General features: G+C 42.4%; 1 protein-coding gene across 1 annotated transcript in view; it reads right to left on the bottom strand.

Moving 5' to 3' along the window:
- The window catches only part of LOC142466386 (regulating synaptic membrane exocytosis protein 4-like), a 49436-nt gene extending 47951 nt beyond the window's left edge, over positions 1–1485 (bottom strand). The window contains exon 1 of the mRNA XM_075571244.1: positions 1362–1485. Within this exon, the coding sequence (XP_075427359.1) occupies positions 1362–1485 (124 nt within the window). The remainder of the gene's footprint in view (positions 1–1361) is intronic.
- Positions 1486–12635: the final 11150 nt, after the last annotated feature.

Raw genomic sequence — 12635 nt, 5'->3', positions numbered from 1 at the left:
AGAATTGGAAAGCAAAAAGTGTTACTATTATCATCAAACAGAACCAAGGTCCAGATCTACTAAATGGTACTAAGTGCACCTTTACATTTAGCACTGTTTAGTAAATCTGGGACTAAATACCATAACCTTAGCACTAACCGTTCCTTTATGGTGTACCAGGTATGTTATAGGCACTGTAAAGGTTAGTTACATTCATTTCACTTGATGGATCTAGTCTTAGTCTTGATGACAAAATGATTCGCGATGGCAGTGCACTGCCGAAAACAATGAGGGGCTAGAGTGCAAAAAAGTCATAAAAATATATTTTATTTAGCCATGTAAAAGAGGAGACAACTCTCCAATGCATTTCGAAGCTATTCCGGTGCTTTATCAAGCACTCCCCTGAAGTTCACATCGGCATAGAGTTATAGATCATGAGTACTAGTTCTCCGGATTGACAGAGCAGGTAGCCCACGGAAGACCGACACTAATTATCCGAGGTTGACATCTGTGGGATCTACGGTCACTGAGACTATGGAGACAGTTAGCTTAGCTACACCTGCATGTGCTCGAAGCAAATGGGGGAATAAGCGAGGAGTTTCAGCACGTGATGTCATCATAATTAGACTACAGAACATGAAAAAAGTGCGATTGCTAAAAAAAGAAAAAACAGAAAAATGGACATGGTAAAAATGAAGGAGATATTTATATTTTATGATGAGCAGAGAGCATTGCTGTTTTAATTAACCTGTTTCTTACATCTAACATTTTTAACAAGATTATTATTTGGTTTTTTTTATTGGACTTAAAATTTTACTTTTCAGGTGATGAACACCTCTTCACCATCATCAATTATCTTTTAAGTAAAAACACACCAAATCAATGGGAGTTACACAGCAGAACGAAGCAGCTCTACTCTGTACAAAGCACTCGGTGTTCCTAACATTTGAGCCATATTTACACTGTTTCCTGCCATAAGACATCTTACAGTCCATTCAAGATGCTGGGGGTCACTTATCAAAGTCTCCCATCTGCAAAACGAGGGTAAAACTAGTATAAAAAGCCTGCATCAAATTTATCAACCAAGAAAATCCCATTGGGAAAGTTGTTTCTTAGTAAATCATGTGCCATTTCTTTGCCCTAGTTTAGCAGCCAGGGGACTTGGATAAATAGCCCCAGACTGTCTTCCAACACTCGCATGGAAGAAGACTGATTAGTCAATATGAATCTTGAGCGTTCTCCTATTGATACAGCATTCCCTACAATCAACATCCTGTATGTCTTAACTCTTTGATTGCTGAACGGGTCGCAGCACAAGAGCGCCACAGCCCTTCCGGCACATCAAAGTCACATGATCGCTCCTCACGGGGTTGTGACATCACCGTTGAAGCAAATGAATGAGGAATAGTCTCCTCTTCCATTTATATTGAGTTCAAACCCGATCTCCCCTAGAAAACCAGCAAACATGTTTATGGCGTCAAGCGATGCCTGGTGTGCAGACCTCATGACGTGGTAGCTATGTTGTGGGGCACCTGAAGGGTTAATAAGACCATGTCATTCTATACATTAACACCTCATATGGTGCCTTCCACTACTACCTACTCATCCACATTGATAACCAACAGAGAAGTGTTTCACCACCATACCAGATCCAATGCTAAACTGGGTACTAGTGGTAATGTGATCCACTGGCTAATTGTGCAGGGACAAATTTAAGCTTCTAAGCCAGAGGTGGCCAACTCCAGTTCTCAAGGTAACAGATCAAGTTTTCAGGATATCCCCGCTTCAGCACAAGTGGCTCAATCATTATAACTAAGCCCCTTATTGAGCCATCTGTGCTGAAGCAGGGATATCCTGAAAACCTGACCTGCTGGTGGCCCTTGAGGACTGCAGTTGGCTACCTCTGTTCTAAGCGCATCCCACTTAGGGGAGAGATAGGGTTCACAGAGCTCCATTAACTGGTTTTGGGAGCTTAATTGGCAATAGCTGCCATTGGCTTGAATTGCTCCGATACCTCTTATCGGAGTTTCGTGAATCCCCCCTATACATCTATTCTCAAGGTGATCTGAGAAATTGTGATCCATGCAGTGTTTCATACTAGTTACATTTCATGACAAGGTTTCTTGAAAGTGCTCTCTTGTAATTAGCTAGCTTAATTAATAGAACATTATAGCTTCTGAACCTGACACTGTGCATACTAAACCAATTAGCTGATTGTTATTTTTTAAACCGTAATAAATGTATTTGTAAACATGCATTAGATGTGGATAAAACAGGTGTAGACGCTCAATTAGGATGCTTGGATAACACATAGGGGTTATTTACTAAAGTCAACTAGTTGCAAAATGGGGGCAAAGAAATTGCATCAGCAAAGGGGCTGCTTATTGCACTAGTCCTGCGCACGCGTAATCCACACCTAGGCTTGTGATTCCAGGAACAGATCAGTGTTCTCAAGTGTTAATGGGGGAAGGGAGCAACTTTGATTGAGAAGACCCTAGGGAGTGATAATTGAGTGACTTTGGAGATATCTTCAGCTTAGCACTATATACGCAGAGCAACATTGGGACTTGCAGCCACGACTCATGCCCCAATCATGTCATCTGACTGCGACGTACACAGCGGGTCTGTGATCGTAGGAGCAGGACACGTGACAGTGGCGTCTGAGGTCTGGAAGTGACTTGTGAAGTTCCTCCCCTGTATTCTACCACGGAGGAATAACTGCAGCTGTTGCTGCCGAATGCTGATTTTCTTCTACCTTTTCGTGAGTAGGATTCCAGTTTTAACCCTCCGGAAGAGATCACCATAGCCAGTGTTGTTCTTATATATATGTTTTAAGGATTTTGTGTATTATAACTATATTCATTAAATGTCACCAGTTTATTTGTAGCTATTCTGTTTTCTATGTTATTATTTTTTGTTAGTATATGTTTGTGTTTCTTATTAATTTAGTGTTGCACTATGATATTCTCTTTCTTTTATCCCCACATGTCATGAGACATCTATCAAGATCCTTTTGAGTATGTCTGGATAGTAAGGACTGGACTGTCATTGGGTCAGTGATCACTTAGTTGATTTAAGTTTTGTATCTAGGCGCCGATATACTGTGTTGTGTTGTACTATTGGGAGTGATCTGTACCGATCACATTTATCAGGCTGCCTAGCCCTTTATTCAAGGTTTTTTGAAATCACTTTTAATAATTAATTGTATTAAATAAGTTTAAGCATTAGTGCTTTTATACACATTTTTCTTTTTCCACTAGAACATAATGAGTAACCCCCACAGTATGCATGGAAATCATATAGCTTCTTTCTGGTAGCAGAATATGGTCAGTGGGAGGAGACCAAAGCCCAGCAGAGGCTAATGGATTCTATCTACTGTATATACAGTATGGTTACCAATACAGAATAAAGACACCAACAGGTATTGCACTACCGTGTATACAATAATCAGTAATGAGTCAAGTAGGAGATCAGGTCAGAGACATTGATGATATTTTATAAATGATTGCAGAAACAAGGTATGAAAACTAGAAGCAGACAGGGGGGAGTACCTGCTGTCCAGACCAGATGTTTTTGCCGCTTTAGCTATCCCAGTCCGAGTGATGACGAAACCCGAAGTGACGCGAGGTTCCCAACCGGATGTGATGTCAGGATCAGGGGAGCGTGCGGTGCTGGCAAACTGTGATATCGGCTTATTTGAATTTGATGTTTGTGAGTAGATACTGAAAAAAATCAATTTTATATTTATTAACACAATATTACTCTATTACTTGAATTTCTCTTTTTTTTACATACCAAAAAAATCTGTTTTCTCTCTTCTCTCCCCCAGCATGTATCTCTCTCTTTCCCCCCTCCTATCAGGGTGTCCCTCTCCTCTCCCCAGAATATCTCTCTCTCTCATCTCCCCCAGTGTGTCTCCTCCCCCCTGATATGTCTCTCTCAAACTCCCCTCCCCCCGAGTGTGTCTCTCTCTCCTTTCCACTCAGCATGCCTTTCTCTCTCCTCCCGCTCAGAATGTCTTTCTCTCTTCTCTCCCCAGCATAAAACAGTGTATTATTCCAATGTTTCAGTCCAACATATTGGGTCCATTTTTCCATTTTCAAAGTAAAAATAAATCATGAGCTATGTTATCTTTTATACAGGTAAGTGCCCCCTCCCTCTACATATCATTAGTATGATATTGATAAACTAACTTGTGGTGCTATGTATGTTCATTACCCATTGCACCCTAGTGCATATTTTTTCTTTGTAATAGGTTGAGCGTTGAGTTATTTTCTTTGTTGGTTACATATGATATTGATAAAGCAATAACAGAGCCTAATACAAATCAATGTGCAACTCATGTTGCCCTTTGGTACTCCTGTACCGTAATGAGAAGCTGGGCCGACTTGATGGAAGTGCCATCGGTGCCATTATACCGAGCCCCACGGTTACATAGGCCCTGTGTTCTTACTCACAACATTTAAACTGATTTCCAGGGTTAGATCCTCTTACCTTCTCTCTCATATCCTCCTGCAATCATGTGAGGACGCATCGCCATGACATGTCAAATACCACCACAACGTCATGACAACACGACATAGCAAGAGGAGACATCGGCCTGGAGAAGGTAACAGGCCCTGCCAAAACCGCACTGCACAGAGCCTCACAAAACTCCCAGCTGCGGCTGATGGAAAGGGCCCGGGGGACTGGCAACCACATGGCAGTTGTGTTGGACCGAGAACCGCAAAACAATCTATAATGTGGCTATTTGATCATAATGGAACAGTAGGATAATCATCTTTCATTCTTAATGTCGTGTGGATTAGGGTAATGTGATTGCTACACTAGCGGTCACATTACTCTGGGACACTCTAATGCCGTGGCCATTCCAGCATCAAAAGGGTTAAGACAATAGATTGTAAAGAACTCTAGTATTAACATTCAGTCCATTATTTCCACACAGACAGGGCCGTATTTAGTAAGCAATCGTCTGTCATAAGGCCCCTTCTGGCGCTAAAAGTCACCTTACAGCCTATTTGGGTCAGTGGGCTGTAAAGTGCCTTCCAGCCCCAGAAGGTGCCTTATAGCAGAAGATGGCTTAGGTAATATGGGGCAAATGTCACCTCACATGACATTGACCTAAAAAAAACAATGCAAAACAATCAATTAGCTGCTCCCCTCGGCATAGAAACAGTACAGTATGTTAAGGGTTAACATCTGGGATTATTGCAATGTGCTTTGTAAGGTCCCACCCTCCACAATTTGTATTGTCCTGCCGTTTTCAGCCAACTCCTGCGTATCGCCAAAGGCAGCTCAATGGGTGGCAGCCAGATACAGCCGATCACTGATGTTAAAGCTGCTCTGTTCTAATTCCAAAACACACCAACCTTCCTATCCCCCTGTACCTTATATTTCCACATACCTTTCTTATAGATTGCGAGCTCCTTGGGAAAGTCCTGTCCTTACCTACTGTACTGTTACAATGTATGTTCATATTTGTTATTTTATTGCATTTTGTACTGCTCTACGGAATATGTTTGCGCGTTCTAAATAAATAATAAAAACAGATACAATTTCTGCACGAACGCTCAATTCAGCACAGTATTCAGATACCAGCTTCTCAATGTGTACACCAAACATCAAATGAAAAGGAAGCTATACAACTATGTATAAAAATACTATCTACCAAACAGCATAAATATTTAAGCACTTAACCTTTCATATTCATGACTGTAGTTACATAGTTACATAGTAGGTATATAGGTACACAGTACTTACATAGTAGATGAGTGTCACGGTATATCAAGCTTATTAAGACTTTTAATTACTGGGATCATTGATTGAGCAAGCAGAGAGATAAAAATAAATTGCGTTTATTCACCTAACGAACGTACACAACTATGTTACACAAAAATACAGTAAAAAGACACACTTACTTTGGAAACTGGGATAACAAAACAAATCTTTCCTAATTGCAAACACACAGCAAAATATTACAGGCCACTTCTCCTTCCTGTAGCCTCTTGCTGTTGAATTCTGGTCACTTATCCTCTGAGAAATTTAGACGATTTACTCAGAGCTGGAACTTCTCAAATGGGACTGAATCTCAGGTGAATCACACAAGATGGAACTGATGGACTCATGAAAAAATTAGATGGATCTGATGAATCTTAAATGAATCTAACTCTCTGTGACTGACTGCATGACTTTTTAAAAACTTTCACATGTCCCATTTTTCCAGTCTGCAGCGAATCACTGAGTGGGAATTTCCTACCTGGCCACTCGCATACTTTTGCCAGGTGGATACTCCTGCCCTCTCTGGCCTCAGAACAGTGACTGAGCATGTGCAACAAAATGTCATCTCCTCCCCCCCCCTTGACACTCGCATAACTAGACATCTGTCAGGCCAAAATGTTCACCTCTCCTCCTCCCCAAGTAACACCTTACAATGTCTCCCAAGACATGCCAGAGTCAACTCCACGTGATGCCTTAGAAGTCCTGAACTTAAATTATGACTCACTGTACTGGTGAATCCCAAATGTGTCTGCTAACAAAAGGTTTGACATCTCTACGTCCTGGCCTTTGAGGCTGAGATGAGCAGCCCCCTATACTTCCTATGTAAATAGGATTCATAGCCATGCTCAATGACTTCCTTCAAACATATCAAGCTTGGGGGATGGTTAAAACCCATTCTCTTTTCCCTTATTCAAAAACATTGTTACCATACTTCATACATTTAACACATTATATGATTTCCCCCCTGAACCCTATTTTAATAAAACAAACTTCCGTCTTATACTTGGCTGGAGTGTGGGGATATACATTAACCCCATTGTGTCCCATTTTTACCTTTTCCTGCTCTGTGCTGAAGCAGGATGTCCTAGTGGTGAGTCGCAAGAAAGGTTTCAGGGTGGGGGGCTGCCTGGAGCACTAGGCTTCCATGTATCCGAGAATCTCACTTGATTCCCAGATAAAATTTCTGGGGTAACTCATACCTTGAGAACCCCGATACCTAGCCACAAGCTGTAACAGCTGTCTCTGGCAAACCCACCCGAAACTTACCTCTTGAAAATCTCCCGGTCCCAGCCCCTCTGGAAAAGGTAAATACACAATAATGGCAGTTGTCTCATATTCTGCACACAGTCACAGTAATGCATACACAATGCCCGAGCCCCAGAGCTGACACTCTATGACCCCAAAACATGGGTCAGGGGTAACCAAGCGGGCTTGACCTTTATTATAAGCCTGGTTAACTCAGTCACTGATGAGGTTGAAAAAAGACATGCGTCCATCAAGTTCAACCTATGCTAAATTTAGACGACAGATGCCTTATCCTATATCTGTACTTACAGTATATTGTATACAGTATATCTCAGGAGATGATCCATTTGTGGTCCAGGAATACAGGTTAAGAGCCCCTGATCTGCACAATGACAATTTATTTATTTATTTATAAAATATTTTACCAGGAAGTAATACATTGAGAGTTACCTCTCGTTTTCAAGTATGTCCTGGGCACAGAGTAAAACAAATAATACATGGTTACAAGTACAGTTACATAAATGAACAAGGTATACATTATATACAAGACATTGCATGCACAGTTAGAGATAATTTATATTATGGGCGTATGAAACAGTTACAGACCAGATTAAAGTGTGAGACAGCCTTAGATTTGAAAGAACTTAAGCTGGTGGTGGATATGAGAGTCTCTGGTAGGTTGTTCCAGTTTTGGGGTGCACGGAAAGAGAAGGAGGAACGTCCGGATACTTTGTTGAGCCTTAGGACCATGAATAGTCTTTTGGAGTCTGATCTCAGGTGATAGGTGCTGTATGTGGTAGGGGTGAGGAGCTTGTTCAGGTAGCTGGGTAGCATGCCCAGAAAGTATTTGAGGGTGAGACAGGAGAGGTGAACTTTGCGCCTAGACTCTAGTGATGACCAATCTAGTTCTTTGAGCATTTCGCAGTGATGTGTGTTATAGTTGCATTGGAGAACAAAACGACAAATTGAATTGTAGAGGGTGTCAAGTTTGCTAAGGTGGGTTTGAGGAGCCGAGCCATATACTATGTCTCCATAGTTAATAATTGGCATTAGCATCTGCTGTGCAATACGCTTTCTGACCAGGAGACTTAGGGAGGATTTGTTCCTGTCAAGTACCCCTAGTTTGGCATAGGTCTTGGTTGTCAGGGTATCAGTGTGCATCCCGAATGTTAAGTGGGAGTCAAACCATAAGCACAGGTATTTAAAACTAGTGACAGGTGTAAGGCCTTGCCCCCGCTGCATGCTGCAGCGTCCGCTGTGGCGGACGCTGCGCTCACCAGAGCCCTCCCCGCAACGGCGCCGGGCCCGCTGCGAGGGGGGGCCGCAGCGCTCGCGCGAGAGCTACTCCTGCTCTCAATAGAATTGAGAGCAGGAACTCGCGTCGAGCGGCTAGGCACGCCCCCCGGCGGTTCAGCCAATGAGGGCGAACCTGCCGGGTGACGTCATGGCCGCGCCCCCGTCACTCCTCCGGCACGCCCCCCCCGGTCTCTGCTCCTGCAGTGAGCTGCAGACCGGGGAATCGCCGGAACGCGCTGCCGAAAGCGCGGGCGCGCATTAGAGCGTGACCGGGGCCTTAGCCTTAGGGTGGTGTTAGCGTTGGTTCTAATCAGGAGCTCAGTCACTGGAATCTTTACAAATTTAGTCTTGGTCCCAAATACCATTGTTACAGTCTTGTCAGTGTTTAAAAACAGTTTGTTTTGGGAAATCCAGTTTTCGAGTCTCAAAAAGTCAGACTGAAGTATGTGTTGAAGGTCAGAGAGGCTATGGCTGTGTGCATATAGGATTGTGTCATCTGCATACATATGTATTGAGGCTTCCTTACAAGCTGTGGGAAGATCATTAATGAACACTGAAAAGAGTAGGGGTCCCAGAACAGAGCCTTGCGGGACACCACAGGTGATATCCAGGGGGTTGGAGTTAGAGCCTGAGATGGACACATGTTGGGATCTTTCTGATAGGTAGGACTGAAACCAGTTTAAAGCATGTTTCCCTATTCCAGAGCTCTGGAGTTTGTTAAGCAGGATAACATGATCAACTGTGTGAAAAGCCTTTGCTAAATCTAGGAATACTGCACCAGTGAGTTGTCCCCGTTCCATTCCACACTGGATTTCATTGCAAACTTTTAGCAGGGTAGTTACGGTGGAGTGTTTGGGACGAAACCCAGACTGGAATTGGCTAGGGAAATTTGTCTTGTTGTAGAAATCGCTTAATTGGGAGTGGACACATTTTTCCATTACTTTGGATAGAATTGGGAGAAGTGAGATTGGCCTGTAGTTTGAGACAGTGTTTTTGTCCCCACTTTTGAAGATTGGGACAACTCTGGCAGTTTTCCAGGTCTTAGGGATATGGCCTGCAGACAGGATAGAGTTGACTATGGACGCAATTGGTTTGGCAATGGCTGGGGCACCAAGTCGTAGGAACCTAGATTGTAGTAAGTCGGGTCCACATTGGCTGCTTAGTTTTAGTTTGAGGAGCGCTTGTGTAATCTCCTCTTCAGATACTGGGCCAAATTGAAAATTGTGGGCAGTGTTGGGAGGGGGTGGGACTGTAGGGATACTCCCAGGATGAGATTAATGTTTGGGGTTTGTGCTGCGTTTCGTTAATAAGTAAGTGGCACACCCCACAAAGTAATCATTGAATGCATTTGCAATGTCAGTGGGGTTTGTTAGAGTAATATCCCCCTTAGTGATATTACTTGGTTGTTGATGGTTAGGAGGCTGGAATATATTGTTGATAACCTTCCAGAAGTTAGCTGGGTTTGATGTATTTTGGTGGAGATTGTCAGCGTAATATTGTGCTTTTGCATGCCTTGTTTGCCTTGTGCACATGTTCCTCATGCATCTGTAGTGATTGAGATCCTTGGTAGTGCCAGTTACTTTGTAGCTTTTCCACAAGGCATCCCTGAACTGGTAGAGTGCTATAAGGTCAGGTGTTACCCATGGAAGGTGGGCCCCCCGTACCCTTATTTTGCGTAGTGGAGCATGGGTATCGCAGAGTTTTAAGAACTCGGATTGGAAATAGTTGAGTGCAGAATCGGGGTCGGGAATTAAATCGATTCTATGCCATGGGCAGTTGGTAAGGTCATCCAGAAACTGTTGTGGGTTAAAGTTTTTAAATGTTCTAGTGAGGAGAACTTAAGGGCTTGAATGGGGCGGTTTAATTTTCCTTACACAGTACACTATTGCATGGTCACTGAAAATATCAGGAAGGATGCCAGAGGATTGGATTCTGCTGGGGTTTGAGGAGAGAATCCAGTCTAGCAAGGAATGGTTATGCGATTTCAGGTTTATCCGTGTGGGTTGGGAAATGAGTTGCGATAGGTTAAGTGACTTGAGTTGTATCTGGATTTTGTGGTTTTTAGGGTCAAGCCAATTGAAGTTGAAATCCCCAAGAACTAGCAGCTCACTCTTCTCATTCAGAGAGGAAATGGAGCCAAGAAATTGGGTGATATCAGTCAAGGATTGTAGAGGGGCTTTAGGGGGGTGGTAGATGCCAGCAAGCAAGATGGGCTTAGAAAAGGGGAGGCAGATTTTGCCAACTAGAGTTTCAAAAGAGGGTGGACTTGGTGGGCAATTTAACAATGTAAATTGTAAGGTGTCTGCAATATAAAATAACACCCCTCCTCCTCTCTTTGACCTATCTCTCCTAAAAATGGAGTATCCCTAAATGGCGATATTTGCATCAGGGGTTTTAGGGGATAGCCATGTTTCTGTAAGAACGATGGCTATGGGTTTATGCATAAGGCACCATGCCCTTAGTTCATCCAGTTTGGGCAGCAGGCTCCGGATGTTTATATGGGCGACAGATAGCCCTTTTTGGAATTTAAAGATGGAATTCTCAGGGGCATGGGACAGAGCTGAAATGGGAGGACCTGGGTTAGTTTCAATATCACCTGCTAAAGAGAGTAATAGTATGAGTAGAAATTTGGTTAGTTGTTTGCAAGTTGTAGATTTGTGGTGCTTTCCATTAGAGTGAGCAGTTGTTGGTGTGCTGGTTTTTAGAGTTCTCCACCAACACTCAGTAGATAGTGCAAGGCTTTTGAGAAGTCCAGGGTGTATGGTGATGTTGGGTGTGGGCCAGGATGGAGGAGTTTGTAGTGGATAGAGGGAGTAACATCTCCATGAGACCAGGAGAAAGAAAAATTTTTAAATACATAGCAGGTTCATGATGCCAAAGGTAGGCAGTGCTGCAAGGAGCTGTTGTGAGCAGAGTGAGTGTGAGCAGACTAACAGCAGGTGTGTGCCTGTTCCTTGTCAAATGTTTAGCTGTATTGCAATGTTAGTCAGGTCAGGGTTTCAGTGTATTGTGCAGTCAGTTTTGGGAGAGACTGCAGTAAATAAGTTGTAAAGGGGTGGGGGGTTGAAATAGGCAGGTTAGCAAGCATGGGATCATAGTGTGATCTGAATTGCTTACCGTTTGTTGTCTTGAGTAAAAAAGTTTGCAGAAAGATGCTGTCCCCAGTCACCTCTAGTCAAACTGTAGTCTAACTGTATTTATCACTTAAAAACCTCACTGTAGTCTAACTGTATTTATCACTTAAAAACCTCACTGTAGTCTAACTGTATTTATCACTTAAAAACCTCACTGTAGTCTAACTGTATTTATCACTTAAAAACCTCACTGTAGTCTAACTGTATTTATCACTTAAAAACCTCACTGTAGTCTAACTGTATTTATCACTTAAAAACCTCACTGTAGTCTAACTGTATTTATCACTTAAAAACCTCACTTTAAATGCCTCACTGTCTAATGCCTAATGCAGTTCCTGCAAAGATGCAGGAAAGGTGTTGGTATTATACAGATAAAAGCAGTCACATGACCCTCCCCCTCCCCAATCAATCAGCTTGTTCCATTTGGTCAATTAACAGCACAGAGTTAAGAGGGGAAAAAAAAAACTTTTTACATTCAAACATACTAACTTATATCAAATCTACAATGCCAGATTCAGTCTTTTACACAGGGTTTCAGCATCAGGAACATACTTATATCAAATCTACAATGCCAGATTCAGTCTTTTACACAAGGTTTCAGCATCAGGAACATACTTATATCAAATCTACAAAGCCAGATTCAGTCTTTTACACAGGGTTTCAGCATCAGGAACATACTTATATCAAATCTACAATGCCAGATTCAGTCTTTTACACAAGTTTTCAGCATCAGGAACATACTTATATCAAATCTACAATGCCAGATTCAGTCTTTTACACAGGGTTTCAGCATCAGGAACATACTTATATCAAATCTACAATGCCAGATTCAGTCTTTTACACAGGGTTTCAGCATCAGGAACATACTTATATCAAATCTACAAAGCCAGATTCAGTCTTTTACACAGGATTTCAGCATCAGGAACATACTTATATTAAATCTACAAAGCCAGATTCAGTCTTTTACACAGGGTTTCAGCATCAGGAACATACTTATATCAAATCTACAATGCCAGATTCAGTCTTTTACACAGGGTTTCAGCATCAGGAACATAGTTATATCAAATCTACAAAGCCAGATTCAGTCTTTTACACAGGGTTTCAGCATCAGGAACATACTTATATCAAATCTACAATGCCAGATTCAGTCTTTTACACAGGGTTTCAGCATCAGGAACATACAAAGCTTTTGTTGTCCGGAAC

Source organism: Ascaphus truei, chromosome 15 (assembly GCF_040206685.1).
Source record: "Ascaphus truei isolate aAscTru1 chromosome 15, aAscTru1.hap1, whole genome shotgun sequence".
NCBI classification, from domain to species: domain Eukaryota; kingdom Metazoa; phylum Chordata; class Amphibia; order Anura; family Ascaphidae; genus Ascaphus; species Ascaphus truei.
The sequence above is the reverse complement of the archived record's forward strand: the minus strand, read 5'-3'. Positions and strand labels throughout refer to the sequence as shown.